At 30.8% G+C, this 15192-nt stretch overlaps 1 protein-coding gene across 1 annotated transcript in view; it reads left to right on the forward strand.

Annotated features, from left to right (window-relative positions):
• The window catches only part of LOC143067113 (poly [ADP-ribose] polymerase 1-like), a 49818-nt gene extending 36689 nt beyond the window's left edge, over positions 1-13129 (forward strand). The window contains exons 25-27 of the mRNA XM_076240160.1: positions 1089-1150; positions 2834-2954; positions 11900-13129. Coding sequence (XP_076096275.1) covers positions 1089-1150; positions 2834-2954; positions 11900-11972 — 256 coding nt within the window. The 3' untranslated portion in view covers positions 11973-13129. The remainder of the gene's footprint in view (positions 1-1088; positions 1151-2833; positions 2955-11899) is intronic.
• The last annotated feature ends 2063 nt before the right edge of the window (positions 13130-15192 follow it).

Below are 15192 nucleotides of genomic sequence, written 5' to 3' on the forward strand. Positions count from 1 at the left end.
ATATATAAAATTGAAAATGGAATAGTCTGCAATCGTTTTATAAAATATATCTGATATGAAAAAGAAGCTTTAAATGTTCAAACTCAGTATTAGTATCAACAAGAAACTATAATATATCCAAAAAAATATGACAGTCACAGTAAAATCTTATCTGAGGTCAAGTATATAACATACCTCAAATTAACACATTTTAAAAATGTATTGGCCATATTTAAACCAATTAAATTATTTCACAGTTTAATGATTAGCTTTATTCTCTGTAATTCAAATGGCTGATATACTGTTTCATGTTAAATTTTACACAGCTTCTTCATCTGTGTGAACTTCAGAAATACCTTCGTAAATTTTACGGTCGCTATCATGATTACAAGAATTTGAAAAGAAATTATGTCAGTTTTATCAATAAATATTCATTATGAAAAGTTTTTATTTATTAAACAAATATCACTCAAAATTACAAATGCAAATAAAACAATTAGACAGTGTGTGTTAACAAATATAATGGAATTATTTATCCATTTAATAACTTAAATTTTTTTCAGGAAATGAAATACATAGATATTAATCATTTTAACAGAAACCAGATTTCAGGGGGAGATAACTCATTTTTTTCAAAAGTCTGAAAAATTGTTGATTTATTGTTGACAGATGTTGAGCTTCATTTTTGCAGTTAAAAACTGAACTGATCTTCGTTCAATACACTTTATTACTATTTGTCTGCCATTACTGGACATCATAATGGTTGCAGTATAATTTTAATGTCAATAGTTCAATAGGCACAGTTTTTCTAATAGCAATAAGGTCTTTGAAATTTACAGAATGTCTAATATACTCTTTAATCTAATTTTATTACATTTATTTTTTAATTTAAAGAGAGATTAAAAAAACTAATCTATTAAGAAAACAAGTACTTCAAAGTCAGGTTAAAAATAAGAAAACTATTTTATGCATATAGGGCACTTGAAATGTCATGTTTATCTCTTGTAAGCAAAATTTCCCTGTGACTTTGTCAATCTGCACAATTGTTTGCCTCCAATCAGAAGTAATTCTTAATTATCATTGATGAAAATTAATTTGTTTATTTACAGGTATGAACTTTTACATTCTGAATATGTGTCAACCTTACCTAAAGGAAAACATAGCACAAAAGGTACAAATATAGCATCATGTGTCAACCATTATAAATATAGCATTATGTGTCAACCTTACCAAAAGGAAAACATAGTATAAAAGGTATAAATATAGCATTATGTGTCAAAATAATCAAAAGGAAACATAGTACAAAAGGTATAAATATAGCATTATGTGTCAACTTCACCAAAGGGAAAACATAGTACAAAAGGTATAAATATAGCATTATGTGTCAACCTTACCAAAGGGAAAACATAGTACAAAAGGTATAAATATAGCATTATGTGTCAACCTTACCAAAAGGAAAACATGGTACAAAAGGTATACATATAGCATTATGTGTCAACCTTACCAAAGGGAAAACATAGTACAATAGGTATAAATAAAGCCTTTTTTGTGTCAACCTTACCAAAAGGAAAACATAGTACAAAAGGTATAAATATAGCATTATGTGTCAACCTTACCAAAAGGACAACATGGTACAAAAGGTATACATATAGCATTATGTGTCAACCTTACCAAAGGGAAAACATAGTACAATAGGTATAAATATAGCATTATGTGTCAACCTTATCAAAGGGAACACATAGTACAAAAGGTATAAATAAAGCCTTTTTTGTGTCAACCTTACCAAAAGGAAAACATAGTACAAAAGGTATAAATATAGCATTATGTGTCAACCTCACCAAAAGGAAAACATAGTACAAAAGGTATAAATATAGCATTATGTGTCAACCTCACCAAAAGGAAAACATAGTACAAAAGGTATAAATAAAGCAATATGTGTCAAAATTACTAACATGCAAAACATAATACAAAAGGTAAAAATAGGGCATTATGTGTAAACTTTAACAAAAGGACAACATGGTACAAGAGGTATACATATAGCACTATGTGTCAACCTTAACAAAGGGAAAACATAGTACAAAAGGTATAAATATAGCTTTATGTGTTAACTTGAACACAAGGAAAACATAGTACAAAAGGTATAAATATAGCATTATGTAGATATAGGAAGATGTGGTGTGAGTGTCAATGAGACAACTCTCCATCCAAATAACAATTTAAAAAAGTAAACCATTATAGGTCAACCTTTACAAAAGGAAAACATAGTACAAAAGGTATAAATATAGCATTATGTGTAAAAATAATCAAAAGGAAACATAGTACAAAAGGTATAAAATAGCATTATGTGTCAACCTCACCAAAAGGACAACATGGTACAAAAGGTATAAATATAGCATTATTTGTCAAAATTTAAAAGGAAATTATAGTACAAAAATTATTCTTCTTACCAAAAGCAAAACATAGTTCAAATTGTAGGAATAAAGCATTATATGTCAAAATAAGCTTATAGCATTATGTTTCAAAATAACTAAAAGGGAAACATGGTACTAAAGGTAGGAATATATCATTATGTCACATTTTATTTGTCAACCTTACCAAAAGGAAAACATAGTTAAAGAGGTAGAAATATAGCATTATGTGGCAAAATAACCAAAAGGAGATCATTGTACACAAGGTTGCAATATAGCACATATATTTGGAACATGATTTTATAATACCAGGTATGTTGATATAAAGGTTATAGTATACCATAGAACATAGACATAGTTATGATGGTGATATGTCATACTAGCATTTTAAAATACTGCATTTTAAAATACTGGTATTTTATAAGTTTTTTGCTGTATATTTACAGGTATTGGAAGGAATGGACCTGATCCTACCATGACATATAAACGTCCAGATGGGTCAGAGATACCCATGGGTAAAGGTATAAACCAGCCTGAAGGCAATAATTCAAGTCTCTTATATAATGAGTATCCTTTTTGCTCACATATCAAAACCATATTATGATTAAGGTGGTACCTAACACTACAGGGAGATAACTCTGTAAAGTCAGCTTAACGTTTTAATTACGTTGTGTTGTAAAAGGAATATTAAGCTTCTCAATGATCAAAATTGGTTTTTTATGCCCCACCTCTGATAGTAGAGGGGCATTATGTTTTCTGGTCTGTGCGTCCGTTCGTCCCTCTGTCCCGCTTCAATTTAAAGTTTTTGGTCAAGGTAGTTTTTGATGAAGCTGAAGTCCAATCAACTTGAAACTTAGTACATATGTTCCTTATGATATGATCTTTCTAATTTTAAAGACAAATTAAACTTTTGACCCCTATTTCACGGTCCACTGAACATAGAAAATGAAAGTGTGAGTTTCAGGTTAAAGTTTTTGGTCTAGGTAGTTTTTGATGAAGTTGAAGTCCAATCAACTTGAAACTAGTACAAATGTTCCCTATGATATGATCTTTTTAATTTTAATGCCTAATTATATTTTTTACCCATTTTCACAGTCCATTGAACATGGAAAATGATAGTGCGAGTGGGGCATCCGTGTACTTTGGACACATTCTTGTTTCAAATTGCTATATAACCAGTGTAATTTTTCTGACAAAACAGTCGGTTCAAATTTTTTAAAATTTTTATATTTTTGTTAAAGTGTCAAAGTAAATACTTTGACAAAATTTTATGAAAATTAAATGAGCCAAATTGATTTTAGTGAAAGTGTTGGGTACCACCTTAATGTACTGTTGTTACCTTATTAATGAGACTATGATATTCTCTAATCAGATAGATGTTGAAATGAATGCTATATATTCTCCAACTGATGTATAAGACTCGGCATACAAATACATTCTTGTTGGGAGCAGATATCATAATCTCCAGGACCTCGAAACATTGTAAGCCCTCTGTCTTAACTTCAAAAAATATTTATTTATGGGTGGTATGGATTCTAATTGGTCATTTTCAGATTCAGATTCAATATTTTATTATAGTCTCACCACATACAACATTACAACAGTATGACTTTTAGGGCTGGAAAGGAGGCTATACGTTTCTAGGCCTCTTGTAACAGCTATGCCTCTTGAACATCAGACACCCTATCATTAGGTATAGATGCACACTTGTATCTACCTAATGGTAATCTTTGAAAAAGAAGGGGGTATGGGGAATCTAGCATGAAAGTTTTCATTTTTGTCCTCGGATTGGCTAAAGAATGAACTTCCCCGTTAAGAGTAAGAATAAAGAATGAAAAGCCCCATTATTAGTTTGAATATTTAATAAAAGTCCCCAGTATGAGTTGGAATAGAGAATGAATGTCCCCATTATGAGTTGGAATAGAGAATGGATGTCCCCATTATGAGTTGGAATAGAGAATGGAGGTTCACATCATGAGTTGGAATGAAGAATGAAAGTCCCCATTATAATTTGGAATAAAGAATGGACCCATTATGAACAACAACAACAATACTTTATTTTAAGAGGGTTACACAGTTAGCTATATAACTAATCTTCCACGAGGCCCTCATCATGAGAAATCAAACAAAATTCAAACATATACATTGCATACATTAGTATAAAAAGTCAAGTATGATAATAATGTTTAATACAACTTGATAAAATGTGATGAAAAAAAATAATAAACATGATGACATGATCAGTTTTTAATATTATTGATACAGCTAGGTTGATTTCAATAAATGATCTGTTATTTTGTATTTGAAAGAATTAACATTTGTAATATTTCTTAACGGTATTGGCAAATTATTCCACAAGAATGGTCCAGAATACATAAAAGATTTTTTGAACAATTCTGTTTTTGGTTTAGGGAGTATGAGGTTTCCTTGAACAGCATTTCTCAAGGGGTATGGATTTCTGTCTGAAACATAATGAAACTTGTTAGTAAGATATGATGGGGCATCATTTTTAATGCACTTAAATGTCATCACTAACTTATGATATTTTATTCTCTGTTCAACTGTCATCCAGTTTAAATGTTTGAATAAGGGTGCAGAAGGAGCGAATGGGTCTGTTTCTAGTATTAATCTAGCAGCCCTCTTTTGTAATTTTAATATCCTTTTTAAACCCTCACTGCTACAACTACTCCACACTATACAACAATAATCAATTAGTGGCAAGAGATAAACATTATAGAATAATTTTTGTCTGCAGTCTAGATTTAGAAATTTTATAATCTTTAATAGTAGATATAGTCTAGATGATATTTTTGAGCAGATCACATCAATTTGGTTTGTCCATGTGAGGGAAGGGTCAATTTTAATGCCTAAAAGGCTTTCACATGTGGAAGATTGTATCACTTGATTGTTAATAGTTAAACAACTCTCATTGTAATGTGGCATTGCTCTTTGCTTCGTTCCAATAATCATATATTTTGTTTTATTTTTATTGATGAACATATTGTTATCATTGCACCATTCCTCTACACCATGTAAATCTTCTTGTACCTTTGACTGTAGAGTTCGATAACAATTACCAGAAAGATGTAAAGTTGAATCATCGGCATATAAATCAGTACAACAATTTTGCATATAAATATGAAGGTCGTTTATGTATAATATAAACAGAAGGGGGCATAATATGGAGCCTTGGGGGACACCATACTTGATATAAAGTTTTTCAGAATGAGCATTACCAATTTGTACTTGTTGAGTTCTTTCATTCAAATATAATTTAAAAAAAGAAACAGCAGTATTATCAAATCCATAAATTTCAAGTTTTTTACAGAGAATATCATGATCTACTACATCAAAAGCTTTCTTAAAATCCAACAGGACTGCTAAGTTGATATCACCATCATTCATATCCTGTATCCATTTATCTATGATATTGATAAGGGCAGTTTGGCAAGAGTGTTCTTGTCGAAACCCAGATTGTGCTGGGTGTAATATATCTTATCTTTTTAGGTAGTCATACAAATGTTTTGAAACATGCTTTTCTAAAAGTTTTGATAAAATGGGAAGTACAGAAATTGGTCTATAATTTGTTGCCATGAATTTTTCACCAGCTTAAAAAACAGGAGTTACTCTTGCATTCTTTAAAACACTGGGTAATGTACTTGTATCTATTATTCTGTTAAAAATGTAAGTTAAAGATGACATTATGAAAGGAGCACTCAATTTTAAAATTTTTGGTCCTATGTTATCAGATCCGGTGGATTTATTAATGTCAAGTTTGATCATCTCATTAAATAGACCATTTATTGTGACTGGTGGAATTGAAAATTTTACTTGTTCTGACTTATTAAATTTCTTTTGTACAAATTGATTTAATTTTGCATAATCATGAGTTTTGCTCATACATCTGTCAGTCCTCAGGTTTTCAACACCAGATGTAAAAAACTTATTAAAAACATTACACTGACATTATTAGTTTTAACACCATCTTCATTTAAAAGTTCATATGGCTTTTCTTGTTGGGATGGGTTAAGACTGTGAATACATTTCCACAAATCTTTAGAAGCTTTTGAATCTTTTACCATCTTTGAATAAAAATTTCTTTTTGATTCATCGATTATGTGTTTTGTCCTGTTTCGCTAAAATTTGAACTCGGACCATATTCCTAATTTATGGTATTTCTCTCTCATTTTTCTGGCATATGCAATTTCATTATTGAACCATTCAGGTTGTTTGTCTCTTTTTACTCTTTTAGTAACAATTGGTGCATGTTTATCTAGAACTGCATTAAATATGTCATACCACATCTGAATACATGTATTTGGGTGACTTTCATGTTCAATTCTATCAAAAGGTGCAATAACTAAGTCACTTAGAAAATGTGTCTCATTGAATTTTTTAAAATTTCTGTAAGAAATGGTAGTATGAATATCTTTTTTGATATAAGAGGAATGTTTTTCTTTTCTAGTTTAACAAACTGGATAATGATCACTTATTGAAAATTTAGCAACATGTGATTCTAGTATCAAATCTTTATTGGTGACATAAACATGATCAATTAGTGTACTAGAATCAGGTGTAGCTCTTGTTGCCTCTTGAATTATCTGGTTGTGATTGTAGGTTTCTAATAAACTTAGCCATTTTTGTGGTTGTTTATTATGTTTTAAAAAATCTATATTAAAATCACCAACTAAAATAATATCTGAATTATGATTGATGGCAGTTGTAATTTCTTTTTCAAATTCATCAATCCAATTAATTAGTGAACTAGGAGGTCTGTATACTGAACATAATAAAAATGATTTTTTGTGAACTGGTTTAATTTCAAACCACATTGTTTCAATGTCACTTATTTCAAATTCAGCTTTTCTATTAAATGTTACTTTTTCTGAAAAATAAGCAACCAAACCACCTCCACCTCGTGATAGTCTATCTTTTCTGTTTAAAATGAACCCAGGAATTTGTATAAAATTATCCTGGGTGTTACTGTCCAAAAATGTTTCACAACAACAGTATATATCTGGAGGATTTTCAGAGAACATTAAATTGTATTTGATTTCATCCAGCTTGTGTTCAAGTCTGTTTACATTAGGCCAGACTTTTTATTTTATCTGTTTAACGAGAAAATTTGTAAAAAATTAGGGTCGAGGGGGCGAAATAAAAAAAAAAAATAAAAGTGCAAAATTGGTCCAGTCGACACTAAAAATAAAAATAAAACCATTACAAGTGACTTTTTTTTTTTTTTTTTTTTTTTTAGAATTTATCAAAATACAAGAACAATGAAATAAGAACAGACCAGTATATTAACCCAGAGAAATATAAATACATATAGTTTATATATGTCTCTGGTTAACCTTTCTATTAATATAAACATAAAAACTATGTTTTGATTCTGTATTTCCACTAATATAGATCCATGGCACTACTCAAATATATCAACCTCGCTGCATATACACTATATATGTATATACCAGTCACCCAGTCAAGAACCTCTTAGTGTATGCAGAGACATATATATACACATGTGTATATATGTCTCTGGTGTAATAGTCCCAGAGTTAAGCAACTTTAACCTATAAATTGAAACAATGCTTATACATGGAAATATATACGTTAATCAAGAAGATCTAATCAAAAGTATGTTAATGCGTGTGGAATGCGTAATTTTCCCTTTTGGGATCAATTTTTGTCTGTCAGCAGTGCCATTCATGCGTCTGTAGTCATTATCGCAAGAATCCGGATTTCGGTCATAGCGGGTCCGTTTCCGATGAAATCCCGATTCCGATCCGTAGTTCTACAAATTTAAATGTCGGACGAAGAAAAATTTACAAAAATAAACGATGTTTGATACGCTATTTGGAAAGGAATATGACGTTTCTAATGCAATACATGGATGACAAGTTTACTTTAGGCTAATTTCATCAAGTTCTAATGAAGTAATAACTGATTTTGCCGAAAGTTAGAATGATTTGATGTACGCTCTCGTGTAACAAGTATGAAAAGCATGCCACCAGCTTAAAAATCTTTTAGAAGAAAATATATCGTTTATGCCTTGAATTTCTTTACTTTTAAATGAAAATTGCTGTTTCATTGACTTGGTAAAAATTAAATATTACGGATAACGAAATTGACTGAAAGCGAGTATCGTGAACAACACATTTTATTTTTTTCTGAGGATTTCGTAACAGTCGGCGGGAAAAATAATAATAAAAGTAAGAAGCACTACTTTTATTTTTATTCTAAAATCGGGAAAGGTGGAGTCGGCGGATCTCGTTAAACAGATAATAAAAAAATTCTGGCCTTATGTGAACATATTTTTATACCCTTTGTTAAAGAAAAGTCATAAACATTATCCTTTCCTTCAGATGTTTCTTGTAAATTAGGTAATAAATAACAATTATTATTTAGTAAGGCAAATATGAGTTGGAATAAAGAATGAAAAGCCACTATTATGAGTTGGAATAAAGAATGGATGTCCCCATTATGATTTGGAATAAAGAATGATCTACCCCATTATGAGTAAGAATAAAGAATGAAAAGCCCCATTATGAGTTGGAAAAAAGAATGGACTTCCCCCATTATGAGGTGGAATATTTAATGAAAGTCCCCAGTATGAGTTGGAATGAAGAATAAACGTCCCCATTACGATTTGAAATAAAGAATGGACCCATTATGAGTTGGAATAAAGAATGAAAACCATTATGAGTAAGAATATAAAGAATGAAAAGCCCCATTATGTGTTGGAATAAAAAAAGAACTTCCCCATTATGAGTTGGAATAAAGAATAAAAGTCCCAAGAATGAGTAGGTTTCCCATTCTGAGTTGGAATAAAGAATGGACTTCCTCAATTTGAGTTGGATTAAAGAATGGACTCCCCCATTATGAGTTTGAATAAAGGATGGACTCCCCCATTCTGAGTTGGAATAAAAAATGGACTTCATTGTTCCACTACTAAATTGTCTATTCTTCTTACCAGCACACTTGGTACAATTAAAAATCTGATAATAAATTGTTCAAATAAGGCCTTCGAAAATAGTGAATTAATTACTTTTGGAGTGTCAAGAACTCGTTGGAAGTACTTGATAAATTGCATGCTTATATTGGTGATTTTGAATCTGTTCAAAGTTTTGATTTTTCTACCCTGTATACCACATTGCCTCACATTCTCATTAAGAAAAAATTCACACACCTAATTAAATGGGCATTTAAAAAGTCAGAATGTGAATATATATGTTCAAACTCTTTTAGGTCATTTTTTAATAGCAATAAACAAAAAAAACTATGTCAATTGGACATGCTTTGATACTATATATGCACTTGAATTTTTACTAGATAACATTTTTGTTCGCTTTGGGGATTCCGTATATCGTCAGATTATCGGAATTCCAATGGGGACTAACTGTGCACCACTTTTGTGGACCTGTTTTTGTATTGCTATGAGTTACAATTTATGACAAAAATAAGCAAAGACCCATCGAAACAACATCTGATAAACAAATTTAATAATACTTTTAGATATTTGGATGATATTTTGGCTCTCAATAATGACGACTTCAGTATGTATATTAAAAGAATTTATCCTGTTGAAATTACTTTAAATAAAGCTAATACTAACAATGACCACTGTCCTTACCTCGATCTTGATATCTATATCACTAACGGAAAGCTGAATACTAAAATTTATGATAAAAGAGATGATTTTTCATTTCCTATCGTTAATTATCCATTTTTAGATGGTGACGTTCCCTTGTCACCATCTTACGGTGTTTATATATCTCAACTTGTACGATTCGCTCGTGTATGTAACAATGTTTTAGATTTTAACGAGAGAAATTTATGTATTACTGAAAAATTATTACACCAGGGTTTTCGATATCACAAACTAGTCAAAACATTTACTAAATTTTATCATCGGTATAAGGACATCATTCGTAAATATAGCTCAACATGCAGACTTCATATACGTTCAGGTATTTCACATCCAATTTTTTATGGAAATATTCTTTATAAAGCACAAAGGTGTCAGTATTCACCTCAAAAACTAACAAAACCTTTGAATAGACTTATTAAGAAGGGATATAGTTACGATACTGTTGTCAGGTCATTAAAGATTGCATATTTTGGCGTTAATATTGATTCACTTATAGGGTCTTTGCATCGGAACTAAACACATTTATTCAAAAACCAGTTGTTGGCATGACACGGGTTATGTTCTTCTCATATATGTTATGATGGTATGATACTAAACCCCTAACGGGAAGGATTGTGCCTGATGTTCATATGATGAAATCATAATCTTTAAGTCAGTTTAATTGAAGTCTGGAGCTGGCATGTCAGTTAACTGCTAGTAGTCTGTTGTTATTTATGTATTATTGTCATTTTGTTTATTTTCTTTGGTTATAACATCTTCTGACATCAGACTCGGACTTCTCTTGGACTGAATTTTAATGTGCGTATTGTTATGCGTTTACTTTTCTACATTGGCTAGAGGTATAGGGGGAGGGTTGGGTCTCACAAACATGTTTAACCCCGCCGCATTTTTGCGCCTGTCCCAAGTCAGGAGCCTCTGGCCTTTGTTAGTCTTGTATTATTTTAATTTTAGTTTCTTGTGTACAATTTGGAAATTAGTATGGCGTTCATTATCACTGAACTAGTATATATTTGTTTAGGGGCCAGCTGAAGGACGCCTCCGGGTGCGGGAATTTCTCGCTACATTAAAGACCTTTTGGTGACCTTCTGCTGTTGTTTTTTTCTATGGTCGGGTTGTTGTCTCTTTGACACATTCCCCATTTCCATTCTCAATTTTATTCCCCATTCTGAGTTTGAATAAAGAATAAAAGTTCCCATTATGAGTTTGAGTGACTTTCCTATCATGAGTTGGAATAAAGAATGGAATCCCCTATTATGAGTTGGAATAAAGAATGGACTCCCCATTATGAGTTGGAAAAAAAGAATGAACTCTCCCATTATGAAATGGAATAAAGAATAAACTTCCCCATTATGAGTTGGAAAAAAGAATGAACTTCCCCATTATGAGTTGGAATAAAGAATAAACTTCCCCATTATGAGTTGGAATAAAGAATGAACTTCCCCACATTAGTTGGAATAAATACTGGACTTCCCCACATTAGTTGGAATAAAGAATGGACTTCCCTATTATTAGTTAGAATAAAGACTGGACTTCCCCATTATTAGTTGGAATAAGGTATGGACGTTCCCATCATATTTAGAATAAATGGGTTTTTAAAGTTTTAATCAGAAAAAAATCTAATTTAAGTTTTATAAATAAAAATAATTATAACTTTTCACTGATTCCCAAGAAGACTTTCTACTGAAGCACAAGGCTATGAACAACTACAATAGGTCACTGTACGACAGGTCACTGTACAACAGTGAGCAAAAACAGTAAAGTAAGTAAATCACTCTGTGATAATATCTCATTATAGATGAATAGATATTTCACCTTAGAATTTTAGATTTGTTTGTCTTTATTTGTTATCCTTAACTGTTATAAGATTTATTGTGTATGATGTTGCCCAGTGTAATATGCAATATCTCCTAAGGATGGACTTCAAATACAAATGGTAATCGGATGACAAAGCTGAGATGTATGGACTAACCTTTAAACCTCACTGTAGATAGATATAGTGATAGACATTTTGCACAAAATACAGTCATATGTTATTCATTGTGAAAGGTTTTACTGATAGAAGCTTTACCGATAGAAGCCTGGGGAGATTTTTTTACTTCAAATAGAAGATTTCATTGTGTATTGTGTATAGTAATAGACCATGTGTATGCAGGACTTAATTATATTACACACAAAATGGTTATGCAGAAGGCATGACACATGACGACAATTATCTCTGGACATAACTCTGTAACATAAAGCAGGATTTTAGAAATTTCTGTTTGCTGTGCACAGTGTTTTTACATTTATTTTTACTTTTGAAAAGAAATCCCTATTACCATATGAATTGATTTTTGAGTTGTGACATATATAAAGGATTTGATATGATAGATTTGCATAACAATGTTAGTGTGAAATCAATTCACACAAGAAATGTTCCAATTGTCTGGTCAATAAAAGTTTAATACTTTATGATAATTGACGATATATACCTATAACTTTGACACTAGTGGCAGTATGTTGTGAGCATTCAGTGTTTTTAGTTTTGCTTTAAACTTTATAGTTGTAAACTTTTGTTTGTTTAAGTTTGAACCTATTGTTATTGGTTTGAATGTCACGCTATACCAGACAGCTTGTTTAATTCATAATTTAGTTTTAAATACTAGTTGTAAACAAATAAGCATATGTTGTAGATTGATTTTCTCTGAACAATTACAGGGTAACAATTTCCCTCCTGGTTGGAAATATTAAATTATTATTTATAATTTTGAACAACCTTTGAAATTAATTAAAACTACATAAAATGGTAGCAGCTCGTCTAGAACTAAAATACATTAATAATTTAAAAGTAAAATAAAGTATACACATAATTATATACAACATAACATTTTAATTTGAACAAAGTACTTTTTTTTCTTACACATTACCTGTATTTAGAAATAATGTATTTAATTAAATTGCAATTAAAAATGAAAATAATGATTGAAAAACATTTACATCAATATTTATGTTAGTTTTCAAAAAAATTTACACTGTTCATTGTAGAGGAAATGCAAAACAAAGCATAATTGACATGTATTGCTATGTTAGTGAGAGAAATAAATTGTTAGAAATGTGTTTCGTTACATTGTATATTTGTTTTGGTAATTATATGTACACATGAACTCAGTTACTTGCATCTTTAGTGACATCTGACTTTTTTGTGTACTTGAGTCTTTTAATAGGACAGTTTCCAGAAGTTTTATGTGTGATTTTATGGTTAATATTTCAGGAGTTTATGACATGATATCAAGGTCTCATACCACAAATTTAAACCCCTATATATTAAGCCTTATTTGTCTTGGCAAAGCTTTGGAAATATAATGATCATTACCTTAGGTCTTATTCATGAGAACCAGGTATTTTACCTTTCTACATGCCAAATGTCATTACCTTAAGTCTTATTCATTAGAACCAGGTATTTTACCTTTCTATATGCCAAATATCATAACCTTAAGTCTTATTCATTAGAATCAGGTATTTTACCTTTCTACATGCCAAATATCATTACCTTAAGTCTAATTCATGAGAACCAGATATTTTACCTTTCTACATGCCAAATATCATTACCTTAAGTCTAATTCATTAGAACCAGGTATTTTACCTTTCTACATGCCAAATGTCATTACCTTAAGTCTAATTCATTAGAACCAGGTATTTTACCTTTCTACATGCCAAATGTCATTACCTTAAGTCTAATTCATGAGAACCAGGTATTTTACCTTTCTACATGCCAAATGTCATTACCTTAAGTCTAATTCACGAGAATCAGGTATTTTACCTTTCTACATGCCAAATATCATTACCTTAAGTCTAATTCATGAGAATCAGGTATTTTCCCTTTCTACATGCCAAATGTCATTACCTTAAGTCTAATTCATGAGAACCAGGTATTTTTACCTTTCTACATGCCAAATATCATTACCTTAAGTCTAATTCACGAGAATCAGGTATTTTACCTTTCTACATGCCAAATGTCATTACCTTAAGTCTAATTCATGAGAACCAGGTATTTTACCCCTCTACATGCCAAATAGCATTACCTTAGGTCTTATTCATGAGAATCCGGTATTTTACCTTTCTACATGCCAACTATCATTACCTTAAGTCTAATTCATGAGAATCAGGTATTTTACCTGTCTACATGCCAAATATCATTACCTTAAGTCTAATTCATGAGAACCAGGTATTTTACCTTTCTACATGCCAAATATCATTACCTTAAGTCTAATTCACGAGAACCAGGTATTTTTACCTTTGTACATGCCAAATATCATTACCTTAAGTCTAATTCACGAGAATCAGGTATTTTACCTTTCTACATGCCAAATGTCATTACCTTAAGTCTAATTCATGAGAACCAGGTATTTTACCTTTCTACATGCCAAATGTCATTACCTTAAGTCTTATTCATTAGAACCAGGTATTTTACCTTTCTACATGCCAAATATCATTACCTTAAGTCTAATTCATGAGAACCAGATATTTTACCTTTCTACATGCCAAATATCATTACCTTAAGTCTAATTCATTAGAACCAGGTATTTTACCTGTCTACATGCCAAATGTCATTACCTGAAGTCTAATTCATTAGAACCAGGTATTTTACCTTTCTACATGCCAAATGTCATTACCTTAAGTCTAATTCATTAGAACCAGGTATTTTACCTTTCTACATGCCAAATGTCATTACCTTAAGTCTAATTCATGAGAACCAGGTATTTTACCTTTCTACATGCCTAATGTCATTACCTTAAGTCTAATTCACGAGAATCAGGTATTTTACCTTTCTACATGCCAAATATCATCACCTTAAGTCTAATTCATGAGAATCAGGTATTTTACCTTTCTACATGCCAAATGTCATTACCTTTAATAAGTCTAATTCATGAGAATCAGATATTTTACCTGTCTACATGCCAAATATCATTACCTTAAGTCTAATTCATGAGAACCAGGTATTTTACCTTTCTACATGCCAAATATCATTACCTTAAGTCTAATTCATGAGAACCAGATATTTTACCTTTCTACATGCCAAATATCATTACCTTAAGTCTAATTCATTAGAACCAGGTATTTTACCTGTCTACATGCCAAATGTCATTACCTGAAGTCTAATTCATTAGAACCAGGTAT

This window comes from Mytilus galloprovincialis, chromosome 3, assembly GCF_965363235.1.
Source record: "Mytilus galloprovincialis chromosome 3, xbMytGall1.hap1.1, whole genome shotgun sequence".
Classification (NCBI taxonomy): domain Eukaryota; kingdom Metazoa; phylum Mollusca; class Bivalvia; order Mytilida; family Mytilidae; genus Mytilus; species Mytilus galloprovincialis.